Genomic DNA, 27,302 nt, shown 5'->3' with positions numbered 1-27,302 from the left:
ATTCGTAGTTGAGTCAGTGACTGCAAGCTGCCCAGTCCATAGGCTAGTGAAGAACCTCCAAATCAGAAGAAAGCGGTATGAGCTTCTCTCTGCCTCCCATACAGGTCAGATTTGTGCTGTCTCTGCCTGTGGATGCAGCATATTGACACCAACAGATCCTTTAATGAAATTTTGAAGTTCCTGGAAGCTTCATTTGCATCCAACAGTTTGCTGGTGGACTGAAGTTGCTGGAGCAGCTAGTGCTAGACAAATTGAATCTACCCCACTTGTAAATGATTGGAGGGATTTATTCGGAGATCTCTTTAAATCCCATGCTACACCCATAGGCTTCCACAACCTTTTCTTTGAGGGACTTAAAGAGCTCTTTAGATCCTTGCACAATGACACTGCACACTTGTACACTTTATATCAAAGAGAACAGCAGAGTCTACATGATGTCTCGGGCTGTTTTTTTTTATTCATTTAAATTATGAAAATGGCAAAATGACAGTTTTCTGTCATTTGTTTGACTACACCACCTTAATCTATAGGGACTGGTTCAAATACGATCAGGTTTTTGCTTCATCAAATACACTGAGCAAGTCAACAATTTCCATGAAATACACGTATTTTTTCACATGACTGTATATGTGGCTGTTTTCTCGGACTGGCGTTTTCTGTGATGTGAAGTTTTCCATAACCTCTAAGGTGATGTTTCCGCGTTGTGCTTACTGCTTGTTTGCCCCAAAGTGAAGAAGAAAATCAGTTATCAAAGTTTTAATAATGGTTGTTGCTCTAATGTGAAATGAATAAACAGTTTCATTCCTCTATCTCTTGTGTCTTTTGTTCCAGGGAAAATGCTCGTTCTTGACTACATTCTGGCAATGACAAGAACTACAACTAGTGACAAGGTGGTGCTTGTCTCCAACTACACTCAAACGCTGGACCTCTTTGAAAAGCTGTGCAGATCTAGAAGGTGCTTTTTGGGGAAACTCACATTTAATTGTGTCTGATATATATGATTTGCCAGTTACAGTGAGCAACAACCTATTTCTAAATTGGTTTCAGATACCTCTATGTTCGACTGGATGGCACTATGTCCATCAAGAAAAGGGCTAAGATCGTGGAAAGATTCAATAGTCCATCTGTGAGTTGGAACATCAGTTTTAGACAATAAGAGTATTTAAAAAATGTTTTAACAGCATCTAAATTTATGTTTTTTTTTCAGAACCCCGAGTTTATCTTTATGCTGAGCAGCAAGGCTGGTGGATGTGGCCTCAATTTGATTGGTGCTAATCGCTTGGTGATGTTTGATCCTGACTGGAACCCAGCCAACGATGAGCAGGCAATGGCTCGGGTGTGGAGAGATGGCCAGAAGAAAAGCTGCTACATTTACAGACTGCTCTCTGTGAGTTCAACAAGGCACATACAGTTGAAACCAGAAGTTTACACACACTGTTTAAAAAGACACATGACCTTTTTTTTTTCTCTGTCTGACATGAAATCAGACTAAACTTTTCCTGTTTTAGGTCAGTTAGGATTACCAAAGTTATTTCTATTTGCTAAATGCCAGAATAATGAGAGAGAATTTTTTATTACTTTCTTCAAAGTCAGAAGTTTACATACACTAAGATTACTATGTGTTCAAACTATTTTGGAAAGCCCAGATGATGATGTCATGGCTTTCGAAGCTTTTGATAGGTTAATTGACAATATCTGAGTTGATTGGAGGGACACTGTTAGGAAAATTCTTCAGTGGATTCCTAACTGCTCCCAATCAATACACAGAGTCGTCTCTTAAGTCAAAGCAAAGTTTTACTTGCAACAAGGAGCAACGTGTACAGCACAGTCTGAACAAGTGACTAACTAAAAGCATGAAGCATTGGTTTTTATATACAGAAAACAGAAGACAACCTTCCGCAAATGTGTGCGTGTAGGCATGGTGTTTTGACTACCCGCTAAGGACGTCTTATCTCACACTAACAAGGTGAAATACAGGCAATGAACATTTACAGCATTCCCATACTTTTCCACAAAGATCATTGGATCATAACATAGAATTATGCTAACATTCCCTCCTGTTTATGATTACAATGTTCTTTGTTTTCAGATGCTTTCACATGTGAACACAAAACCCCCAAGACAGATATTAACATTAGGGGAAACCATCCACATCATCTTGCTGTCTCTCAGCGACGTCTCACGTGGAGCGTGTCAGCATCTCAGGAGGCGACATGAAAACGGAGAGAGATGAATGATTAGAGAGTGTCAAAGAGGAGAAACACAAAAATTGTATTTGTGATGAACATGTGGTTATATATGATCATCAGTATTAGACAGATAAAAGTAGAGGAAACAAAACAAATTTTCTTGAACGTGTGTACATCCCTGGATAACGTCACTCATTTATACTTCATTAGATTTTCATAAGAGAGATCATAAAAGGTTCACTTCACATTCTATTTACACTTGGTCTTCTTCATTGGATGAGTCCACAGGAGGGTCAGTGCCCTCCTGGACCAGAACATACTGTGCTACTGTGGAATGAATAACATTATTTATCATAGCTCTGAGACACAGTATGACACATGTAGTGAACAGACAAAAGAGGATCAGTACAGCTATCACTGGTATAGCAAATTTCATTACAACATGGAACCATGGTCCAGATTTTAGCCAACTCCATAGATCCCAACCAGACTCATCTGGAGAATCTCTTTTTTCCATTTGTTCTAGTATGTCTTTGAGGTGGTCATGCAGGGAGGTCAAGTTTTGAGTCGCATCTGGGATCCACGGGCAGCATGAGTCCCCAATTACTGCACAGGTTCCCCCTCGTTTGGCTAACAGCAAATCTAGTGCCATTCTATATTTGTGAAGTCATCAGTCTGAGGGCTCTCAGTTCAGGAGTCAGGGCCTGAAATCCTTCGTCGACAAGGGCTGTCAGGTTCTCTAAGTCAACTGCCAATCTATTGATTTCATTAGCATTGTTTGCAACACCATACCATGGGAAATATCCAGAACCAAGTCTGGTGGTGACGGAGATTCTGTCACGTTTGGTTCATACTGACTGGACGTGTGGATTAAGCATTTGTTCCAAATAAATTTGGACGGCAGGAATCAGATAGGCAAGGGGACAGCACCCACACCAACCTTTGGGTAGGTAGAGGTAACTACGTGTACCACATACCCAGACCATATTGGTAGGGCAGCCGTACCCTCCCTCATATGGTGCATAAACTGTCACATCCATGCCCTTCAGGTTGAGGGCAGTCAAATTGATTGTCAGCACAAACGCATTGTCACCCTCCACTAGGTATTTGCTAGACTGTTCATAGGACAGGTTATTGCTTGATCTGCAAATCTTACAGGCTGACGGGATTGTAATCTGACAATTGGTGTAATTCCCCAAATTTACATCTGAGACAGTATCTCTAAATGCAAAGAGGCATATCTATGGCTCATGACTCTCCCAGTCATAGTCACATTCGTTTTTTTAGAGAACGCACTGGACTGTGTAAAATGCATCATCGTCCAATTACTTACCCAATCATACTTCTGTCGTGGTGCTGTCATGTTGTATGTGCCATTAATAGAGTATGTTTCTCCCATGAACACACTCAATGTGGCATTTACTTGAGCGGGCCATGGTGTGAGGATGGGGCTGGTTGGAGTGGAATGAGGTAATTTAGAACACACATAACAGCTCTGATTTGTGTGTTGTCTGGAAATTTGAGCTGCTATCTGGTACCACAAATTGTCATGTTCACTCGCATGGTCTATCTCATATCTACTTGATCGATTAAGTTCCTCTTTACTGTGTATTATCAGTAACCACAGCAGTAACGCTACGACAAGGACAATGATTAAGAATGCACATGTAAAGAACTCACACTGTTGACATCGCAGCCAGTGTCGTCTCCTGTGGTCTCGCTGCCTCATCAGTTGGTAGTGGCATCCTCCCGTCCTGCAAAAGGTAGAAGTCTGTCTCCTAAGAATAGATTCATGAGTTATCAATTCTTCACTGGGTTTGAGACAACTGCACCTATTGTTCTCAGCTCCCTTTGTAGCCCAGACTTCTCTCTATGAATCTGTGAGACTGACTTATGCCCTTTTGCAGTAGGACAGATGAAGCCAGGATGTTCTTTCAGCAATTTTGATGGCAGTGGGGGTGGTTAGGAGCACTTGATAAGGTCCCTCCCACCTTGGAAATGACCAGGACTTCATTTTAATGACTTTTAGGAAGATCCAGTCACCTGCTTTCACCTCCGGCCCAGCTGGATTGTCTGGTGTTTCTGTAGGAGGTATAACAGAAGAGACAACTTCTCTTTTGGTTAGCGTGGTCCTCATATAATCTGCCAGTGTCATTTCTTCATTTTTTTCCAATATCATCAGCGAATTTGAATGTGGTATTTTATATGGTCTTCCAAGTATTATTTCAAATGGGCTTAACCCCCCTGTTGTAGGTGTAATCCTCATACTCTGTAAAGCTAATGGTAGACAATAAATCCAACTTTTTCCTGTTTCGTCCATGCATTTGCGCAGTCTGGATTTTAGTGTGCCGTTATTTCTTTCTACTAGTCCAGCTGATTGTGGGTGGTACGCACAATGATTTTTTAGGTCTATGTTTAAGCACTGTCCTACTTTAGTTATCACTTCATTTACAAAATGTGTGCCATTGTCACTGTATAATTTCTCTGGGATGCCAAACCTGGGAATTATCTCTCTTACCAGTATCTTTGCTACTGTCATAGCATCTGGTGTCGTGCATGGGTGTGCTTCGATCCATTTAGAAAATAGGTCCATTATTACAAGGCACCGCTTTTTACCTTCACATTTGTTTAATTAATAAAAATCCATGCATAGGTGTTGGAATGGGTGTTGAGGTTTGGGACATTGTCCTCTTTTTGGTCTCATAGCTCCCTTACTTGTTTTTTGCACAGATTAAACATCTAGCAGAAAACTGTTTAGACTCATTTGAAGATCCAAAAATCTTAAACTGTTGTTCTACCATCCTCACACATCCCTCCTGTTGAAACATGGCTCTGCCCATGGCTCACAGTCGCTGCATATTTGTGGAGAGAGGATGGGAGAACAAGTTTCCCTTCAGGTCACCTGAAGAGATTGTCATTATCTGGTTTGCAGTGGTTATACTCACTTGTGTTGTTTGTTTTTTGGAGCGTTATTTTGCATTTCTCTTAGCAGTTCAGTGTCTGGTGTCTCTGGTGTTAATAAACATTGTTCTGTATATGTTTCCTGAGCTGCTAATTTGGCTGTGCGGTCAGCTTTGGCATTGCCAATGGCAATGGGATCTTTGTTAGATGTGTGCGCAGCACATTTGCAGATAGCTGTTTTCTTAGGGAGTTGTACAGCAGCTAGGAGGTTCCAAATTAAACCTTGATGGTTAATTGGTTTATATGTAGACGTAATCATACCTCTCCTGTTCCACTGTGCTGCAAAAGTAGTTATTGTGGAGAAAGCATATTGGCTCTCTGTATAAATGGTGACAGTTTTCCCTGCAGCTAGTTTGCATGCAGTAGTTAATGCTATTAATTCTGCAGTTTGTGCTGACAGATGTTGAAGAAGAGGTTTCGCTTTTACTACTTCATTTTGTGTAACTACTGCATAACCTCTTGTGTTTTTGCCGTCTTTTTGTTTTGTGCAGTACCCATCTACGAAGAATTTTAAATCTGGCTTAGTCAGCGGTGTATCAGTTAGATCCGCTCTGGGTAAAACAGCTGCTTCCACCACTGTGACACAGTCATGAGGCTCCCCATCCTCAGCAGTTGGAGTGTGGCTGGGTTTAAACCTACACATCTCTCTAAGGTAATGTGTGAGGCTGAGAGGATGGTAGCCATGCATGATAAATATCTAGCTGGCGACAGGGTCGCTATTTTGGTTTGTAGGAGCAGCACCGAAACTGCGTGTGGTACCCTTACTGTGAGGTTATGGAACAGTACAATCGGTGTGGACGCCTTAATTGCCATTTTTACTGCTATCACTGCTTGTAGACACGGTGTGAGTGCTCTGAACACGCAGTCTAATTTAGAGGAGTACTAGGCTACAGGTTTCATGTTATCTCCATTGGATTGCATCAGCACTGAAGTCATATGGCCTGCTTTACAGTTTACCATTTGGATAAAAGGTTTTGTATAATTTGGAAGTTGGAGAACACCTGTTGTTGTCAATGTTTGTTTGAGTGTGGTAAAGGCCTCTTTGGCCTCAGGTGTCCACTGGACCTGATCTTTCATAGCCAATGGTTGACCAAACGCTAATTTCTGTAGTGGATCAACAATAGATGAGTAGTTGCAAATCCAATTTCTGCAGTAGCCTGTTATTCCAAGAAATGACATCACTTGGGCTTTAGTTTGTGGTCTAGGTACGCTTAGTATGGTAGATTTTCTGTCCTGTACAATTTCTCTGCCATGTCCAGTGATTTTATGGCCTAAATATTTAACTGCAAGTTGCCATAATTGCAATTTGTCTTTGCTGACCTTATGAACTTGCTGAGCTAGGGGCTTTAAAAGGGCTAGAGTGTCTGTTTTACAACTGTCTTCATCTTTAGAATCAATTAAGATATCATCAACATAGGTTAACACATGAGAATCACACTGTGGTTCAAATTTCCCTACACATGCAGCTATTGTCTGAGCAAAAATAGTTGGAGATTCTGTATATCCCTGTGGCAGTCTGGTGTAGGTGTAATGTTGACCCTCAAATGTGCAAACCAAACTGTGAGTGTTTGTCAAGTGCAGGAGTCTCCAATCCTGGTCCTCGAGAGCCACAGTCCTGCGTGTTTTAGATGTTTCTCTTCTTCTTGATCAGCTCATCATCAAGCTCTGCAGAAGCCTGATAACGATCCTGATCATTTGAATCAGGTGTTGGGAGGGGGAAACATCTAAAACATGCAGGACTGTAGCTCTCGAGGACCAGGATTGGAGACCCCTGGCCTAGTGGAATAAAGAAAAATGTGTTACTCAAGTCAATAACACTAAAGATGGTATTTTCTGGTTTTATTTAATTTAGCAGCACATTTGGATCAGGCACATTTGGTTGCTGTCGGGAAGTGAGGATAAGTCTGCTTCCTGTTCAGCTGTGAGGAGGTGTAAGTCTCAGGATCTGACTGGCTCCACTCCTCTCATATGGCAGTTTGACTTGCCATGAGTGAGCCAGTTTAGTTGTTTTGACCACAGCTACTGTCTCGCGCTGACACCCCTTACCTATCTCAAACAGGAAGTCAGCAATTTTCCTTTCAAAGTAAAAAAAATGAGTGAAAACATCTTTTGGGAAAAAATTATCTTGTCTGACATCGGAAATGGTATCAACTTGAAAATCGAAGGGATTTGGCGTTCCTCCAACAGTTTTTGAATGGCGAGCCGCTAAAGTTGATGAGCTGTCGCACCCTCGGCTCATACTTTGTGTGGCTGGCTATGGGACATGAGCAGACATGCTGTGTCAGTTGGTCATCTGCACAAAAAAACAAAGATCCTACAGTTTTAAACATGACACTGAGGGCTTTCAAACAAGATTTACCATAAAAATATGCTGCTTTTACACATATTTGGTGAAAATTGTGGCTGTATGGGAGAGAGAAACTGCGTAAACCTCTCAACTCTCTCAGCCAGGGGCATGAAGAACGATGACATCATCACCTGCAGCTTTAATCCTGATTGACAGCTTAGTGCAGCTGGTCATGTGACTCACTGACAGTCTGAGGCTGAGAAGAGAGAGAAAAATGGGTCCTTCAACTTAAAGCAGGTTTAACTTGAAGCATGGTCAGACAGGCATGAGGTTGCAAGACGGACCGAGGACCCGACAAACGCTGCTTGCAGCTTTAATTCTTTATTGATACTGCCTGGGCCCTTGTTTTGCAGGTCCAGACTGTACCAATAGTATGGCTGTCCAGGTTCAAAGAGAACATTTTGGCATGTCATTCTCATAGCTCTCATGCCTTTGTGGGTTGGAACAACACCAATTTGCAGTTCCTCCAGCAGATCTCTGCCCAACAGGTTAACTGGGCACACTGAGGGTAACAGAATTGCTGTGACACAGGATTTTCCTGACTCTGGGTCAATTATTTTCAATGGTTCTATGTATTGTTCCACATGCAAGTTCCCATTTGCTGTTTTTCCCAATACTTTTTCACCTGTGGCTTGCATTTTTGGAAATTCTTTTTGTTTTATTACAGTTGAGGCAGCACCTGAATCACACAAGAACATCATTTGTTTACCTCCCACATTTAGTTGCACTCAGGGTTTTACAATTTCGCATGCTGTTCCATAATGTACTTCTATTTCAGTCAACCTTTCAGTTTCCGCATTATAGGAGTCATTTTCCTGCTTCCACACCTCAGATTTTGTAGTAGGCATGTGGTCGATTAGTCACGTGCTATTTTCTCCTTTGTGGCAATCTGACATAATGGCCTGTTCTGTTGCACTGATAGCATATGTCCACTTAGGTCCTTCGGACCTCCCTCTCCCAGGCCATAGTCCCAGGCTACACCCCTTTCCACTGAAGTCTCTGCCCAGGCTTCCCCTGGACTGACAACTCAGCCTTCTGCTTCTCAGTGTTTTCTTTTCAAAAACACTGATCACAGAAGCACTACTTGCCTACTAACTCATTCGGTTTTGGCTTGTAGTGGCCTGACTGTACATTAAGCCAAGCGCAGCGGCCATTAACATGGTCTTACTGCCCTCTGCGACCCGACCGGCCAGTGACCCAGTCGATTGCGATCCCCAGCCCATGGAACAGGACCCCGTAATGGTTATTAGCCACCCGGTTGGGAACCGACAGTTTTATCCCTACCCCACTTTGCTACGGGCTATAGGAACTTTGACCATTTTCACCAGCCTTGCCTGTTCACAGAGGTCACCTCTTGCGCACCTCTGCTAGGTGTGGGCTGTCACCCACGTACCACGCCTGGCCTACACACCTATATGCAACCAGTGTGCTGACTGGACGGTACCATGGCAGTATGTTCATTCATACTTCATCAGACGCGGGGGCCTTCAGTCCTCTCCCCAGCACTATACCACATCTTTAACGTGCCCACGGAACTTTGCAATTCCACCGCCGCCTTTTGCAGACTAGGTTCGGGGTGCCTAATCCCCTTCCCTAATCTGACTGTGGTTTTCTTGGCCCTCGTCTTTGAGCTCCTCGACCTCTGCCTCTACCTCTATAGTTTCCTGCAGGTCTGTCAGCCCAGCAACCAGTCACTGGTGGGGCTGAGGGCATGGCTGGAGCTTCACTATAGAATGCTTCAGGGTTTGTTGGTTGTTGAACTTTAACCTTTAAACATCTTTCATAGTTTTCAGCATATTGCAGCACATCGGCTAGTGAGCCTGAACGATGTGTTACCATATATTTATGCACATAGTAAGCTATTTGGGGTTTAAGGCCCAATATGAATGCATTCTTTAACTGCTGCTCATAGGGGATTGTTGGATGCGCAGCTGCAGGTGGCTTCAGTCCACTATGTGCATCAAACACCTGTTATAGTCTCACTCTATATTGTTGAACTGACTCTCCTGTATCTTGGGTGGTTTCACTAATTTTGGTCCAGTCTGGACGGGACTGGAATGTGTTTCTGCACGCTGTAAGGACCAGATGTATCGCTCCCTGTAAGGCAACTTAATCTGGCTGCATGACAAGTCCTGCGGCAGTCATGCCAGTATAGGTCCCTCGGACTCTATACCAATCATGTCCAAGGAGGAGCATAAAAAGTCTTTGGACTTCAGCTCCAATCCAAAAGATAACTCTGCACGAGTTCTCTGACTCCTGTCTCCCACTCTGCCTCATTAACTGTGTGATTGGTTATGCCTTCAGCTGCGTTTTTTTTTTTTTTTTTGACACTTAGTTTTTATTAAGCAAGTTTCCAAGAGAAAGTATACATTCATTACAATATCAGAGTATGAGTAAAAAAGATCAACACAATTGAAAGAATAGAATAGAATAGAACTTTATTGATCCCCTTGGTGGAAACCTCAGGAAATTGCTGAGTACAAAATAAAACAAAATAAAACAACATGGTAACATGGGAGTGCCCTCTATTACAAATGTGTGCAGCATCCCCCTGATCTCGTGTTAAGTATCTTAATCTATGGTTTCATTTCCTCTTATTTTTATATTCTACCGATTTTCCCACTTTGACTGAAACTTCCCCTCCTGTATCCTCAATATATGTGTTAATCTATCCATGTGAAATATTTCCTCCACTGTTCTTAACCATTGCTCCTTTGTAGGTGGGTCAGCTTTGTGCCACTCTCTTGTTATGGCCTTCTTGCTGGCTGCTAGCAGTGCCTTTACTAGATATCTGTCCCAATGTTGAGTGTTTTCCTCTGTTAGATTCCACATGTATTATACAGAGCCAATCCTGGGTACCTCATAGCCTAATACCTCTTTTAATACTCCCCATACTCCCTCCCAATATTCCTCCAGCTTTGGACATTTCCAAAATATGTGTGCATGATCTGCCCCATCCTGTCCACATAATCTCCAGCAACTTTTCTGTTTTGGTGCATATCTCCCTTTTGTCTTTGAGATTATAAAGAATCTTATTATGTTCTTCCAACCTAACTCTCGCCACACCCTTGACTCAGTGGTTGATTGTTGTACCTTGCACACATTATACCATTCTTCCCCTGTCATCTCAATTTCAAATTCTCTCTCCGATTTTTCTTTTATATACAGTGTTGAATTCCCCCTACTGTTCAGCATAGCCTGGTATAATACTGATATCACTCTACTCATCTTCCCTTTATATGCATCTATTAATACCGCGATAACTCCGTTCTGCTCTTTGGTCTTCTCTATTTTTATTGCCCTTATATAATAGTCCCTAGCCTGTAAATATCTGAAATAATCAATTCTTTCAATATCAAATTTGCCTTTTAAATTTTGAAAACTCGGCATTTCCCCTTTTTCTATCATTGCTGTGATGTCTTTTCTAGCCCATATCTTAAAACCACTATCTTCTCTTCCTGGTTGGAAATCCGTAGCATATGCTAACCATCTGAAAATCTTGTTATCTTTTTCTAGTTTGTAGCTCTTTATTATTGTGTACCAGATATTTAGAGTAAATTTAGTGATTGGGTCTAACTGATTTTCCTCTGTCTTATACAATTCTCTGTTCCCTAGTAGTTTTTGGATGTGATAGCTCCTTGACTTGGTTTCAATATCTTTCCATTTGGCTATATAGTTCTCATTACACCAGCATATTACAGCCCTGATCTGTGTTGCATGATAGTAATCTTTGAGATTTGGGACTGCCATTCCACCTTTCTCCCTGGGTAGTTGCAGTGTTACTAATCTGATCCTAGGCCGCTTCCCTCCCCAAATGAACCTTGATATCTCTTTATCCCACTCTGTGGTTCAGGTACATGTAAGGCTTGATAGAGATATAATAGCCTTAGTAGTATGTTCATTTAACTATTTCAATTCTTGAACTGAAGTCTGAAGTCTAAAGTCTGTGTTGTCCATCTTCCTAAGTCCCTCTTGATTTTTATGTTGATCTGTTTATAATTTGCATCGTATAATTTGTTTACCCCTTTTATAATATTTACCCCTAGGTATTTTATTTTTTTCCATGTCCCATTTAAGTTTGTATTTGTCTTTAATCCCCATCATTGGTGTGTAGTTTAAAGCCAGTATCTGTGTCTTTGTCACATGAAGTTTGTACCCTGAATAATGCTCGTATTCCCCCAGTAAATCCATTAGTCTTGGAAAGCTCACATCTGGTTGTCCTATGTATGCTATCACGTCATCTGCCAGTAAACCCAGTTTGTGCTCTGTACCACCCACCTCCACCCCCTAGATGTCCTGGTTTTGCCTAATTGCTTGGGCGAGTGGTTCAATGAAGATATCAAAAAGTGTTGGGGATAAGCAAAATCCCTGTCTTGTTGACCTCTCTAATTTAATCCGACCGGTTGGATTCCCATTCACCTTCACTCTTGCTGTCGGCTCTTGATACAATGACTGAACACATTTGACAGAATCCTCATTAAAACCAAATTTTTTCAAGACATTATACAGAAACTTCCACCTCACACTGTCAAATGCCTTTTCGGCATCCATACTCACTAATAACACACTATCTCCCCTCTTTTTGGCCTCCTCTACCACATGTAATGTTTTCCTGATGTTCTCGTGTGCCTGCCTTCCTCTTATAAAGCCCATCTGATCCTCTTCTATAATTTCAGGCATAAATGTCTCAAATCGTTTAGAAACTATGTGTGTATATATTTTAGAATCTACATTAAGTAATGATATTGGACGGTAGCTACTACACAGTTCCCTGTCCTTGCCTTTTTTGGGAATTATGGATATTAGTGCTTCTTTCCAGGATGGGGGGATTTTTCCTTCTTTCATGGTATATTTAAATGATGCCAACATTACAGGAGCTAATTCTTCTCTAAATATCTTGTAGAATTCAGATGGAAATCCATTGCTACCTGGTGATTTGTTGTTTTTTGTCCTACTTATTGTTTCCCCCATCTCCTTTTCTGTAATGTCTGAGTTTAACATTCTGTTCTGGTGTCCTATAGTACTCTTCAAATGTCCTCTCTATCTCCTCTGGATCACTTAATAATTCATTATTTTGGGAGTTCCTAATTTTATGAATGGTGTTTAATTTTTGTTGCATTCTGATCCTTCGAGCCAAAAGTCTACATGCTTTGGATCCCCCTTCATAGTATGCCTGTTTCACGAACCTAGCTTTTTTTCACCTCTGTTAGCAATATCTTAGCAATTTCTCCTCTAATTTCCTTAATCTTCTTAAGTGTTTCTGGGTCATTCTTATTTTTATGTTGTCTTTCGTGCTCTTTTAGTTGTCTGTTCAATTTATGATATATTTCCAGTTTATTTTTCTTCATGAATGATGTTTGTGCTATTAATTTCCCTCGAATCACTGCCTTCAGTGCATCCCAAAGAATGGTGGGATCCACCTCCCCATTATCATTTTTTTCCTCCATATCTGATTATATCTCTCTTTATTTCTTCCACTACTTTTTTGTTATTCAGTATGCCAACATTTAACCTCCAGATTGTGTTCCTCTTTCTACCCTTTAGGTTTACTGTTGAGTATATTGCACTGTGATCAGACACATCTGTCTCACCTGTCCTACAGTCCTCTACCCTATGTATGTCTCCTTTTGTCATTAAGTAGTCGTCTATCCTAGAATAAGTCGAATGTGGCTGTGAAAAATGTGTGTAGTCTCTATCTAGTGTATGCTTGTCTCTCCAAATATCTATAATTCCTAGGTCTTTTAGTTCATGATTCATATACCTTGAGATATGAGTCCTGGTCTTCCTTGTGCTCATTGTGTCTAGGTCATAGTATAATACAGCATTAAAGTCCACTGCACAAATCCGAATTCCCTCCATTTCCACCGCTATGCTAGCAAACAGGGTTTCAAAAAATTTCTTCTTACTGTCTGGTGGTGGGCTGCAAGGTGGCGTAGTTGGTTAGCACTGTTGCCTCGCAGCAAGAAGGTTGGCGTTCGCGTCCCGGTGGGGGCACCGGGATCTTTCTGCATGGAGTTTACATGTTCTCCCCGTGCAGCATGGGTTCTCTCCGGGTTCTCCGGCTTCCTCCCACACAGTCCAAAAACATGTTGAGGTTAATTGGTGATTCTAAATCCACCCTAAGTCGGCTGGGATAGGCTCCAGCTCCCCCGCGACCCTAATGAGGATTAAGCGGTGTATATATGATGGATGGATGTCTGGTGGTGCATATACATTAATTATTGTGACCTTTTGTCCCTCCATTTCTCCATTGACCACCACATATCTTCCTTCTTTATCATATATTTCTTTGATTTTTTTCAAATTTTACTGAATCCCTTATTAGTATAGCCACCCCTCTCCTATGAATCTGCTGAAATGAACTATAGAATGTATTATTGTAGCCATATCTTTCCGTTTTTCATGTTCTTGTGATGACATGTGGGTCTCTTGTAAAAAAAATGACCTACATCTCCTCCTTTCTAAATTTTGTTAACACTTTCCCTCTTTTAATCGGAATATTCATACCATTGACATTTAATGACACCATTTTAATACCCCTATGTTGCATCACATTTTCTTTCTGTGTTTCTTTCAGTTTTCCCCATATCACCAAACAATAACAACATAACAGCAGCAACCGCTGAGCTAAACAAGCAAACAAAATAAATCCAAACTTGTTCTTCCAAGGCATCTGGGGGTTTCGAACCTATCCCCTGCTGGCGAGTGGGGGGTAGATCCCCTCTTAGTGAGAGCCCCCCCCCCCCCCCCTTGTAGCTTTTTCACCCTGCTAGGCTGTTTGTCCATGTTAGCTAGCTCTTCGCTAGCTTTGCTACCAGACTGCGTTTTTCCTTGAATTTCAACCTTTGCCCTCCTGTCTTTTGACTTTGTGTTTGATGTTTTATCCATGTGGTATATCTTTCCGTCTTCGAGCTAAAGTTGTAAGGGCCTTCTTTGTTTTTTTGTTTGCTCGACTGGGAGCTCCTCGGTTTATGCCTATCATCTCATTTACCCCCGGAAGTCCACCTTCAGCAGCTTTTTCATATCATCTAATGTCCATGGCCGGAAAACGTGCATGGTTCATGCGTGGTGTTGTTCTGCTGTCCCCTGGATTGGATTTGGGACTTCAATCATTGGCCATTGTAGAATTTCACTCTGTTGTGGTTGATCTTGAGCCCAAAACATTTCTTGCCCTGAAGCAAATGGATTAGTAATTTTGCCTCACTTAATCTTGTGTGGGCTGATATTGGCAAGCTTAAGTGAACCAACATTGCTCAGTATATTTGTAGATGTTGATGGACTGCTTGCCTGATCTGACAATTCAGGGAAAATTTGAGGGACAGGTGGAGCAATGGGGTAAGGCTGTGCCTGCGCTTTGTTTACTCCCTCCACAGCTCCCTCCTGTTCTATTGTGGCACTGGCTGATCTGCCTGCTCCTGCACTGCAGCTGGGCGGGGGTGTCCCCTCGCCTGGCTGACAGCATTTATATCTTCCTTGTCCTCAAACAACATTTGGTCTCTCTGTTTTTGTCTCTTTTTTTCTTATCTTTTTTCTCTTCCTTCTTTTTGCTTCTTTACTTGTTCAAGCCACTGATTTGCTTCCTGCCACCCTTCTTTTTTCTTTTTATCTTCTCTTACTCCACATTCTTTTTCTATGTTATGTACTAATTTTTGCATTTTTCTTCATCTAATTTACCTTCAAAATTGTATTTCTTTTGCCATTTTTTAAGTGTATCATTAATTTTGGATTGATCTGTTGCATGCATTTGGCAACTTCTGTGGGTTTACTCCAACAACATCCCATTTTGTATATGGTATTTTCCTTTCCTTATTTTCCTGTTTTCTTTTATTGTTTTATTTGTCTCTACCCTCAACACTTCTTTAAACAGTACTGTTAATGGTTATAGTCCTACCAGACTTCATAGAACAGCTTTAAGTCCTGTTATGACTCTCTTTATGACTTTTATCGCAGTCTGTCCGACTTTTTTGAGATTTAACGCAGACTTATAGTCCTGTCTGACTTTTTTATGACAGATTTATAGAGCCCTGTCCAACTCTGATAGTTTTATCGCTATTCCCCGAAGGAATCTAAGGAACCAAGTTCCCCTCCAGTAGCCAGCCAGTTTGTATGGAATTCACCCAAGCAACTGGTCCGATCAGTGAAACCTTTGCTTCGTTGCCACTGTTAGGTATCCAGAAACCAGCAGGTTGTTGCCACCGTTAAGTTACTCCTGCTAGTTGGTTTCACTGAGACACTACTGAATAACTACCTCCCAAACTTTGAGTGTTTCTTGGAAAGTGACAAATAAAACCAGGCCTACCTTGGACTTGTGACGACTCTTGACTTGTTCTTGAAATCCTGTCACCCTCCTCCGGATAGCGGTGGCTGGCCTCTCTGAACGTCTAATTCAAGACGGAGGTCTTTCTTCCAGGAGTCCCAGACTCCCCCGTACATGGTCTCTGCCCCAAACCTGTCCAGAGGACGGATATTGGGATCTGGCTCGAAGGACCAAAAATATTAGGAAAATTCTTCAGTGGAGTCCTAACTGCTCCCAATCAATACACAGAGTCGTCTCTTAAGTCAAAGCAAAGTTTTTCTTGCAACAAGAAGCAACGTGTACAGCACAGAGTCTGAACAAGTGACTAACTAAAAGCATGAAGCATTGGTTCTTATATACAGAAAACAGACAACAACCTTTCACAAGTGTGTGCATGTAGGCACGGTATTTTGACTACCCGCTAAGGACGTCTTATCTCACACTAACAAGGTGAAATACAGGCAATGAACATTTACAGCATTCTCATACTTTTCTCACAAGGATCATTGGATCATAACATAGAATTATTCTAACAGACACCTGTGGATGTATTTTAAGGCACACCTCAAACACACTCTTTCCTTTTGTGACAACATGGAAAATCTAAAGAAATCAGCCAAGATATCAGGAAGAGAATTGTGTACCTCCACAAGTCTGGTTCATCCTTGGGTACAATGTACAGATTCCTGAAGGTTCCACGTTCATCTATTCAAACAATTATACTCAAGTGTAAACACCATGGGAATGTCCAGCCATCATACCGCTCAGTAAGGAGACGAGTTCTGTGTCCCAGAGATGAAGTATTTTGGTGAGAAATGTGCTTATCAACCCCAGAACAAAGGCTAAAGACCTTGTGAAGATGCTCCTGACGCTGGTAAGAGAGTGTCATTATCCACAGTGAAACCAGTCCTGTAACCACATGGGCTGAAAGGCTACTCAGAGAGGAAGAAGACGTTATTCCAAAAGAAACATAAAAAAGACAGATTACAGTTTGTAAAAGCACACAGGGACAGACCTTCATTTCTGGACACATGTCCTGTGGTCTGATGAAACTAAAACTGAACTGTTTGGCCATAATAACCATCATTACATTTGGAGGAAAAAGGTGGAAGCTTGCAAGCCTGAGAACACCATCCCATCTGTGAGGTATGGGGGTGGCAGCATCATGTTGTGGGGGTGGTTTGCTGCAGGAGGGACTGGTGCACTAAACAAAATAGATGGCATCATTAGGAAAGAACATTATGTGGAAATATTGAAGCAACATCTCAAGACATCAGCCAGGAAGTTGAAGCTTGGGCACAAATGGAAAAATTAGGAGACGTAGGAGACGGCTGCCTCTCTAGTTGCTCCGCAACACCGAGCCTTTTTTCCCCTTGTTTTTCTTAGTTATTTTTAGATATTTTTCTACTTTTCTTTTTGTCTTTACATATTCTATGGATACCTAGAACTTTAAATCACCCACAGGAGCCAGGAACCTAACTTTTTCTCGAGAGGAACTACTGGCTCTAAAGCCAATGGCACAGGCTGGAATACAACATCATGTCCCACCTGAGCTGAGGAGGCGTTACCGGGGTAGCAAGGGTGGCGCTAGGCTGAAGGCTAGGCTAACAGACCGGAGGCGTTTCAAACCATCAATCCCGACGGTAATTATGGGAAGCGTAAACGCATTGCAGAACAAGGTGGACGAGCTGTCGGTGCTGATCAACGAGCGTATCTACCAGGAGTGTAGCTCGTTCATTCTCTTGGAATCGTGGAAAACCCAGCTAACACCGGACGCTAATGTGGACCTGCCAGGCTTTGCTACAGTGAGAGTGGACAGAGATACGAAAGCATGTGGAAAAAGCAGAGGTGGGGTTCTCATCATGTACGTTAACAACCGCTGGTGTAACCCAAGTCACATTTTTGTCAAGGTGGTTCTGTGTTGTCGGGATTTAGAACTGTTAGCAGTTAGCCTGTGGCCATATTACTTGCCACGAGAGTTCAGTCACGTGATCGCGATGTGTGTTTACATCGCCCCGAGTGCCAATGCAGCCGCTGCCTGTGAGAAGATTCACGCAGTCACAGCAAGGCTGCAGACCCAAGATCCAGAGGCACTCATCATCATCTCTGCGGACTTTAATCACGCGACACTGAACTCTGCCTTGCCTGCTTTCCACCAGTTTGTGAACTGCCCCACCAGAAAAAAACAGACAATCAACCTCCTGTATGCTAATGTACGGGACGCATACAGAGCCACTCCCCTCCCCCCACTTGAGAAGTCAGACCACAATAGTCCTAGTCCTCCTACAGCCTCAGTACACCCCTCTGGTCAAAAGACAGCCGGCCACAACATGCACCATCAGGAGGTGGTCTCCTGAGGTGGAGGAGGCCCTAAGGGACTGTATGGAAACCACCTCTTGGGATTTTCTGTTTTCCCCCCATGGTGAGGACATTGAGGGGCTGACCCACTGCCTGACTGACTACCTGAACTTCTGTGTGGATGTAGTCTCTCCTGCTAAGACTGTTCGTTGTTACCCGAACAACAAACCCTGGATGACACAGGAGATCAAAGCTGCACTCAACAGGAAGAAGGTGGCCTTCAGGAACAAAGACAGAGAGGCCATCAGATCAGCACAAAGAGAGGTGAAGCTGTGCCTGATGGAGGCCAAAGACACCTACAGGAGGAAGGTGGAACAGCAACTGAGGGACAACAACATGAGGGAGATCTGGCAGAGTGTGAATACCATCACAGGCTTCAGAACAAAAGCCAGAACAGCAGAGGGGACGGTGGAGGAGGCAAACAATCTGAATGCCTTCTTCAACCGGTTTGACCAGCCCATGACCCCCCCACCCTCACCCTCACTGCAGTCCCCCCTCCCTCAGTGCCTCCCTCTCAACATCAACTCAGCCCCTCCCCCCTCCCTGCATAACAGCCGACCAGGTCGGGGGACAACTGAGAAAGATCCGACACCGGAAGGCAGCAGGACCGGACAAGGTGTGTCCACGGATGCTCAAGTCCTGTGCTGCTCAACTGGGGGAGCCGCTACAGCACATCTTTAATCTCAGCCTGCAGCTGGGGACAGTGCCCACTCTATGGAAGACATCCTGCATCATTCCGGTGCCGAAAAAGACCCGGCCCAGCGAGCTGAATGACTGCCGACCGGTGGCACTCACTTCACACCTGATGACGATGCTGGAGCGGCTCCTCCACCTCCTCAAGCCCCAGGTTCAACACGCCCAGGACCCTCTACAATTTGCCTACCGGGCAAACGTTGGTACGGAGGATGCTGTGCTGTACCTCCTCCATCAAGCCCACTCACACCTGGACAAGGGAAGCGGCATTGTGAGAATTCTTTTTATGGACTTCTCAAGTGCCTTTAATACCATCCAGCCCCTGCTACTGCGGGGAAAGTTAGAAAGGATGGGAGTGGCCTGGTGGATTGGATCTCCAACTACCTCACTGACAGACCACAGTATCAGACTGAAGGACACCACATCTGACACTGTGATCAGCAGCACAGGGGCCCCTCAGGGGACCGTGCTGGCCTCTCTCCTCTTCACCTTGTACACCTTGGACTTCCGTTACATCTCGGAGCTGTGCCACATACAGAAGTATGCAGATGCCACAGCCATCATGGGGTGTATCAAGGATGACAGAGAGAGTGAGTACAGGAGTCTGGTGGCCGACTTTGTTGTCTGGTGCAGAGAAAACCACCTGCAGCTCAACGCCTCAAAGACAAAGGAACTGGTCATAGACTTCAGGAAATCTGGACCATGCCCACGACCAGTTCTGATTGAGGCACATGAGGTTGAACTTGTAGAAAACTACAAGTACCTCGGGCTGTGTCTGGACAACAAGTTGGACTGGACATGCAACACAGACTAACTGTACCAGAGGAGACAGAGCAGGCTGTACTTTCTGAGGGGGCTCCGGTCATTCATCATCTGCAGGAAACTCCTGCGGATGTTTTACCAGTCGGTGGTCGCCAGCATCCTTTTCTACGCCGTGGTGTGCTGGGGCAACAGCACATCAAATAGGAACGCATCAAGGCTGGACAAATTAATCAGGCGGGCCAGCTCTGCAGTGGGCATGAAACTGGACTCCCTGGTGACAGTGGCGGAGAGGAGGACACTGAACAAACTGCTGGCCATCATGGACGATGCCAGCCACCCTCTGCACACTGTCATCATCGCCCAGAGGAGCCAGTTCAGTGACAGGCTGCTCCTCCCCAGGTGCAAAACTAACAAGACCAAAAACTCCTTTGTCCCCCGAGCCATCAAACTGTTCAACTCTGAGCTTGGGGGGGAGGGGGAGGAGCAGCAAGCAGGGAGAGGTGAGGAGTGAGGACATTGGGGTGAGATAGAGCATCATGCTCTGTCACCAGACTGTGTGCAATATTTTGGCACTTTGGCACTGTTACTGTATCCATTATTGTTGTTGTTGTTGTTGTTGTTGTTGTTGTTGTTGTTGTTGTTGTTATTATTACTACTAATGTTGTGTTGGTGTTGTGTTGTTGCTAGTACAACAATTTCCCTGAGGTACCCTACCAAAGGGATCAATAAAGTTCTATCTAATCTAATCTAATCTAATGGGTCTTCAAATGGACTATGACCCTAAGCATACTGCCAGGTTGGTTACAAAGAAGCTTCAGGACAACAAAGTCCATGTTTTGGAGTGGCCATCACAAAGCCCTGATCTCAATCCCATAGAACAGTTGTGGGCAGAGCTGGAGAGGCATGTACGAGCAAGGCAGCTAACAAACTTGACTCCACCAGTTCTTTCAGGAGGAATGGACCAGAATTCACCAAACTATTGTGAGAAGCTTGTGGGCGGAAACTCAAAACGTTTGACCCAAGTCATATAGTTTAAAGGCAATGCTACAAATACTAAGGAAATGTATGTAAACCTCTGATGTTAAAGAAAGTAATAAAAAAAATTCTCTCACATTGTTCATTATTCTGGTGTTTAGCTAATAGAAATCATTTTGGTAATCCTAACTGACCTAAAACAGGAAAGTGTCTTTTTATACAGTGGATGTAAACTTCTGGTTTCATCTGTACAATGCTTACATAACACAGATTGTCACTACTACTCAGTGTCTCCTTTGAGCTTTGGCAGTACTAGAAATAGTCTGTACTGATGCAATTATTCACTAAGCTCAAGACCTCAAGTTCAATCTGTCAAAGCAACAGGTGCTGCTGGAATCTGCAGACAGCTGGTGTGCAGAGGTTCCATGTTTGACTTTTTTGTTTGTTTTCTGACAGACTGGGACGATTGAGGAGAAGATACTGCAAAGGCAGGCCCATAAGAAAGCTCTGAGCAGCTGTGTGGTGGATGAGGAGCAGGATGTGGAACGTCACTTCTCTCTGGGTGAACTCCGAGAACTCTTCACTCTTGACGAAGAGACGACCAGCGACACACATGACAAGTAAAAAACACAGTACTCTCACAAGTTGTTTATGCTGCTCACACTGCTGATTCTGCAGAGAATTTAAACAACTTGATATAGTAGATGGTAAAAGAAGATTAATGCAGAGATCTCAATGTCCTCAAAAGGACAGATTTCTTTCCACAAATGCCACAACTGAAAGATTTGAAAAACGTTTTGTTCCCTTACAAATAGTGCCAAGTAAAGCCAATGCATGTGGAAAAATAACATCAACAGACACTTTATTGTGTGTACTTATCTATTCTTCTGGTCTTAACCCTCTGAACCTTGAGCCATTTCTAGTTGTTTTTTGCTCCTGTCACATAGAAGTAGAGATAACTCAAAAATGTATTTTGTGCAGTATAACGCAGTTTGTCAGTTTTAATAAAAACTTCCTGAGTAAAAATTTAAAAAAACTAGCAACACTAACACACATTGTAATATTAGGAGAATAAACTGTATTCTCTTTTGTATGAATACCTCTGATGCACCTTGTTTTGTAAGATTTTAGAACCGTATGGAATTGGAGTTACATTAAAACATTAAGAAAGCACTGAGGACCTGTTGCTATTCCAACTGGGCCTTCACCAATTCAATAAAAAGATCTAGAAAACAGCACCACAACAAACGGCAAAGAAATGAAGAACAAGAGGAACAACACTGTCATCCCATACATAGCTGAAGCATCTGAAAAACTCAGAAGAATTTTCTCTGAATATAACATACCGGTGCACTTCAGACCCAGTAACACTGAGACAAAAACTGGTTCACCCCAAGGACAAAACAGGAACACACAATAGAGCAACGTTGTATATGCAGTCCAATGCAGCGACGAGTGCACAGGCTTGTACATAGGAGAGCATAAACACCAAATTTACAAATGTATGGCTCAACACAGGACATAACAGACCTTTATATAGGAGAGAATAAACTACAGGAGAGAACAGACCTTTGTACAGGAGAGAACAGACCTTTGTACAGGAGAGAACAGACCTTTATACAGGAGAGAACAGACCTTTATAGAATAGACTAGACCTTTATAAAATAGACTAGAATATACTTTATTTATCCCAGACCTGGGAAATTTACACGCCACAGCAGCATCCAAAAATATATAAAGAAAGCACAAGAAAACAACAGTAATTAAGTAATATGCATCCCGGTGTCCGCACACAGCAGGTTCAAGTCCACATACTGACAGAATGTAGGGAGAGTGGTAGAGAGTGGTGTATGATTAAAGTCTCCTGAGATGACGATCAGAGACTGAGGGTGTAGTGTTTGCAGCTGGGACACTGAAGTATGGATGAGCTCACAGGCTGCAGCAGCATCAGCTGAGGGGGGGATGTAAACTGCAACCACCAGGACATGCGAAACTCCCCCGGCAGGTAAAACGGCCGCAAACCAACCACCAGCAGTTCAGCATCCTTCGTGCAGCACTAATGTGCCAGCATTACACCATCTCTCATTCACATACATGGCAAGTTCCCTGCCTTTTTTCTTGCCACTCTCCCTCAAGCTCCGGTCAGCTCTGACCAGGTGAAATCCGTCCAAAAGTTACAAGCGAGTCCGGAGTGAGTTTGTTTAGCCATGACTCCGTAAACAACATAAGGCTGCACTCCGGATACACCCACTGTAGCCAGGTCAACGCTGTTAGCTCTTCCATCCGTAAGGGAGAGACCTCACGTTTGAGGTGATGATGGACGGACGGATGGTTTGTAGCGTCTCCTCTTCTCCGGAAGCTTCCCTCCTCAGGGACGTCCGGTCTCTGCCACGACGGTGGCTTGGCCTGGCTCAGCGCCAACAGCTATTCACGGGTGTAAAACAATAGAGCCATGGCTCAACGGCTCGCTAGACACGGACCCCAAAAACTTGCAAAAGAAATAACAGCAAAGAACAGACAAATGGGAGAGAATAAACTCCAGGAGAGAGCAGACCTTTATACAGGAGAGAATATACTACAGGAGAGCAGCTCATCAGGACAGGACTCAGTAGTTCACCTGCATCTGAAGGATCAGGGACATTCCTTTGAGGACAGCAAATTTCACCATCATTAATATCTTGAGTCCTGACCTGGCAGATTCACATCGTTTGTTGTGTAAACTGGCACCACCATGATTACTGCTGTTGTTGGATTCACAACAATTTCCACCTTGACGCATGTAAATCCTGGTTGTTATTGGGCCATTGCCCATGTCAGCTTGAGGGACTATAAATTCTGAAACTTCCCATCAGTCAGTTAGAACTAAAGAAGCCTCATGAATGAATATGAAACATTTTCAAGAACCTCAAAGAGAAGTGCATTTTTTTTCTACGGAAGCTGCTAGGATTGTCATGACCTGGATGACTGAGAATCTACACATACACACATTTAAACATGGCTTTTCAACTACCACAATCGATTTTGAATGTTTAGGTTGTAAACACTTCAGGTGCCAGATGTATAATGATCCCAGCTAAAACTGCGTGTATACACTAGGACAGAAACATATACATACTGTCTTTCTGTCAGATTTATAAATGTGTGCATATGCATCAGTGTGTTTTATCAATGTCAATCATGGTGGAGTGTTGTGCACTGTTCCACTACTGCAGTTAGTCATAAAAATACGATGTAGAAATGCCTTTCTGTGTGACACACCATTGTTAGATCTGGGAAAAATGACAAAGGAAAAGTGCAGTTTTAACACTGTGCTACTTTGGCACATGTATTGTTCATATTTACTGACTGTACAAAGTCGTGGCTCCAGTGTAAGTAGAAGGAATGATAAAATTCATCACTCATAAGTAAATGATTAGAATGTATAATAACATTTTACAAATCCTTGTGTAACATAGAGTATTGTTTGTGTTTTTTAGTGGTGTGGTGTAAAATTTTTAGACTGAACTGCCACTTCTTTAGCAGCCTCACTTTGTATGTAATATGGCTGACTCAACCAGATTTAATTCCCAAACAGATGTTTCTGTATACTCACACAACACACACATAAATAACCACACTTTAGGTACCAAGTCAGTATTCCTCTTCTCTTCATGTTTGATTGTAGGGATCGTGAAGTGAGGCTGACCTACAACCTGCTGTCTTTACATCTTCCTACTCTACACCTCTCGTGCAGCCAGTGTTAGGCATTAAGTGCACTTGTTGTCATCACACATTCCTGACAGATAACTGACTTTCTTGCTAATAATAGGGCTGTTCCACAAAGTTCGAAGCCTCATTTTTTATATGTCATAGCAGGAGGTTACTGTTGAAAGCTACAGACAGTTACTGAAGAGGTTTTCTGATTGTACGGTATGTCATGTATTGAATCAGCTTCTCTTCCTCCCTCTTGTGGTGGTGTTAGGTTTCGCTGTCGTCGGTGTGTGAATGGCAGAGAGGTCCGGCCTCCTGCAGATGATTCTGACTGTACCAGTGACTTTTCCCAATGGAACCACTGCTTTGACAAGAAGGGCTTGAGGGACCCGGTGTTGAAAGCCTCCTGGGACGCCGCCATCTCTTTTGTCTTCCACCAGCGCTCTCATGAGGACCAGCGGGTAGTATAGCAGGAGGAACACAACAAGCTTTCTATTATGCTATATGTACTATATATACTGATATTTATTTGTTGCTGCGTTTTTCTGTTGTTTTTTTTACGAAAACAGAAAATAAAGGAGAATGATAACCTGTTTGTCTTGCAGTGACTTCTTCACAAAAATAACCACCATCTTACATCTGGTTTTACAAGCTGTGATGAGTCATTTAACGTATACGTAGAACTGCGGTGCAGTTGCAGCTCATTGTGTTGTGTGAGGCAGTGTTGTTTTTGCCACAGTAAGTGCCCATTGTGACTTTGTGGGAGTTTCTTTTTTCCTGCACAGTCAATATATTGGGCGGCACAGTGAGCAGTGGCTAGTCGTGTCAGCTCACAGCTCGGAGGTCAGGGTTTCAAATCTCTCCTGGCTGGGACAGGCTTCATCACCACCGCAACCCCACGGAGGATAAAGCAGTGTATAGAAAATGAGTGGACAATCCTCATGAAAGATATGGGAGACGTCTGTACACTCCATCTGCAAGGCTGCATAGCATGGTTTACTCGTGCAAGGCACATAAATACTCTTTCATTCAAGTACTTCATAGTGCTAAGTGGAGTATTTCAATGTGTTCTCCAAGTCCCAGTGCCTGTGTTTTCCATTCTTTGTAATGGAACTAACAACTATATCATTTACATTTTTTTAAAGTCCTGTTTGCTCTTCTACAGACCAAAGATGAGTGAAAATCAATTATTAAAAGACAAATGCAAAAAATACGACAAGAACACTGAGTCACAAACAACAGATGAAGATATCTATATAATATTCAGAAACTTGGATTTGAGAAGGAGGCAGTACAGAAACTGAAAAGATGAGGGGCTCATCCCTCGTCTCAGGATAGATTATACTGGGTTGAATCAGACCCTTCATGAAACTGAAAACATCAGACTGGTGGATGTGGACACTAACCATCCTTTGTGTGTTCAGGCTGTGAACTGGAGAGGAAACACCTGACATCAGCACCACAGAAAGCTGACTTCAGTATCACTATAGGCAGTCTGCTTGGAGGCTCATTTCAGGGAATACCGTCCGTCCTCAACAGTACCTGTCTGCAGAGCCGGAGGCTGCGCTCCCAGGACCTGCACTGGTAGGACCTCACTTCTTGGGCTACACGTTTGAAGCATTCTTTTTCTAGACAGTGCCATCTGCCGCAATAGATGATCACTAAAGTGCACAACTTTTGGTTTTAAAGGAAGATTTCACTTAAATATACTTTATATATATATAAATTGTAAAGGAATACCTCTAATATTCAAGGTTTGTTACACCCTAAATACTACTTATTACAATAATAATGATAACTTGGTTGCTAAGACTTGCATTTGGACAAATTGTGTATACTTGTGTCATTATCAGGGAAAATGATATTAGAATCATGTGCTGTGACCTCTGGATCTCAGCCAGGTTGGCTTGAAAGGTTGGAAAGACGCAAAGCACAAGAACAACCCGGGAGGCAGATATATATATTTATTTAATACAGACTATACACACACACACACACACACAAGATAAGTAAATTTGTCTTGTGATTCCCATCACTGAATCTCTAATCTCACTTCCTTCTGACAGAGACACAGAGGGACAGATATTAAAATGCTCAAGTAGATATAGTGTTGATATATCTGATAAACTGTGCATAGTTCACTTTTTTGCTCTGGCAAAATATATTTTGTTTTTCACAGTTTTACAAAGCTGAGCAACAGAATGGGCAGTGGTAGTGTTGGCAGCATATGGTGGTCAATATGGGGAAGGGTCTCTCTCGCGGAGTTCTTATGCGCACATTCAAACAGAGGACAGTTGGTCAGAATGGACCTTTATTAGATTACTGTGCAAACATAGATAAACCTAAGTTTGAGCCAATCCTAGAACTGGACTAAGGATACACTAAATGTGTCAACATTACAAATCATGTCACAATGAACAGACTAACTGTGAAAACTGTGGAGGGAAATGTAGTTTCACTGTTAAACCATTCTACAATGACACTTGGAGTCGTCACAGGAGGAGTAACTGATGACTGAGCTCCATAAAGGTTCTCTGTAAACTATGACAGAACCAGCAGCTCTAAGAGAAACCCAGCATTAATACACCTCTGATTTAAACTGGGACCAGTTCACATACCTACAGCTTTATTAACATCATTAAAACTGTAAAACAGTGAGTACTGAACATTCACACTGAAGGCTGTTGATTCTTATTGTAGACAGACAGAGATCATTTCAACATGCTTCTATCATCTGATGAAGTTTTATTATGCTGTCTATAGTTAATTATCATCCTCGCTGAACTGAGATGATAAAATCTCACCATGACTCAGTGAAACAAATCAGCAAACGAGCTGAATGTTGGTTTTACAGCAACTTTCATCAGATAAAACCTGACTGTTTGCAGGTTTAATGAGGAGTTCAAACTTAGTTTGTTTATCACTTTAGCAGGTTAACAACAGTTTTGCTGTGCAAATAAAGACATCTGACATGATTATAAGGTTAAACAATGAAAGGATTCACGATCAGTACCACGTTGTGACTGTCGTC

The 27,302-nt window shown here is 42.7% G+C and overlaps 1 protein-coding gene across 2 annotated transcripts in view; it reads left to right on the top strand.

The window, feature by feature from the left end:
* rad54l (RAD54 like) overlaps positions 1 to 24,858 on the top strand; it is a 34,593-nt gene extending 9,735 nt beyond the window's left edge. For both annotated transcript variants that reach the window (XM_008277327.1, XM_008277328.1), the window contains 5 exons: positions 832 to 955; positions 1,048 to 1,126; positions 1,208 to 1,387; positions 21,038 to 21,201; positions 24,543 to 24,858. In XM_008277327.1, coding sequence (XP_008275549.1) covers positions 832 to 955; positions 1,048 to 1,126; positions 1,208 to 1,387; positions 21,038 to 21,201; positions 24,543 to 24,741 — 746 coding nt within the window. In that variant the 3' untranslated portion in view covers positions 24,742 to 24,858. The remainder of the gene's footprint in view (positions 1 to 831; positions 956 to 1,047; positions 1,127 to 1,207; positions 1,388 to 21,037; positions 21,202 to 24,542) is intronic.
* The last annotated feature ends 2,444 nt before the right edge of the window (positions 24,859 to 27,302 follow it).

The sequence above is a fragment of the Stegastes partitus genome, unplaced genomic scaffold (assembly GCF_000690725.1).
Source record: "Stegastes partitus isolate 25-593 unplaced genomic scaffold, Stegastes_partitus-1.0.2 Scaffold95, whole genome shotgun sequence".
Classification (NCBI taxonomy): Eukaryota; Metazoa; Chordata; class Actinopteri; family Pomacentridae; genus Stegastes; species Stegastes partitus.
The sequence above is the reverse complement of the archived record's forward strand: the minus strand, read 5'-3'. Positions and strand labels throughout refer to the sequence as shown.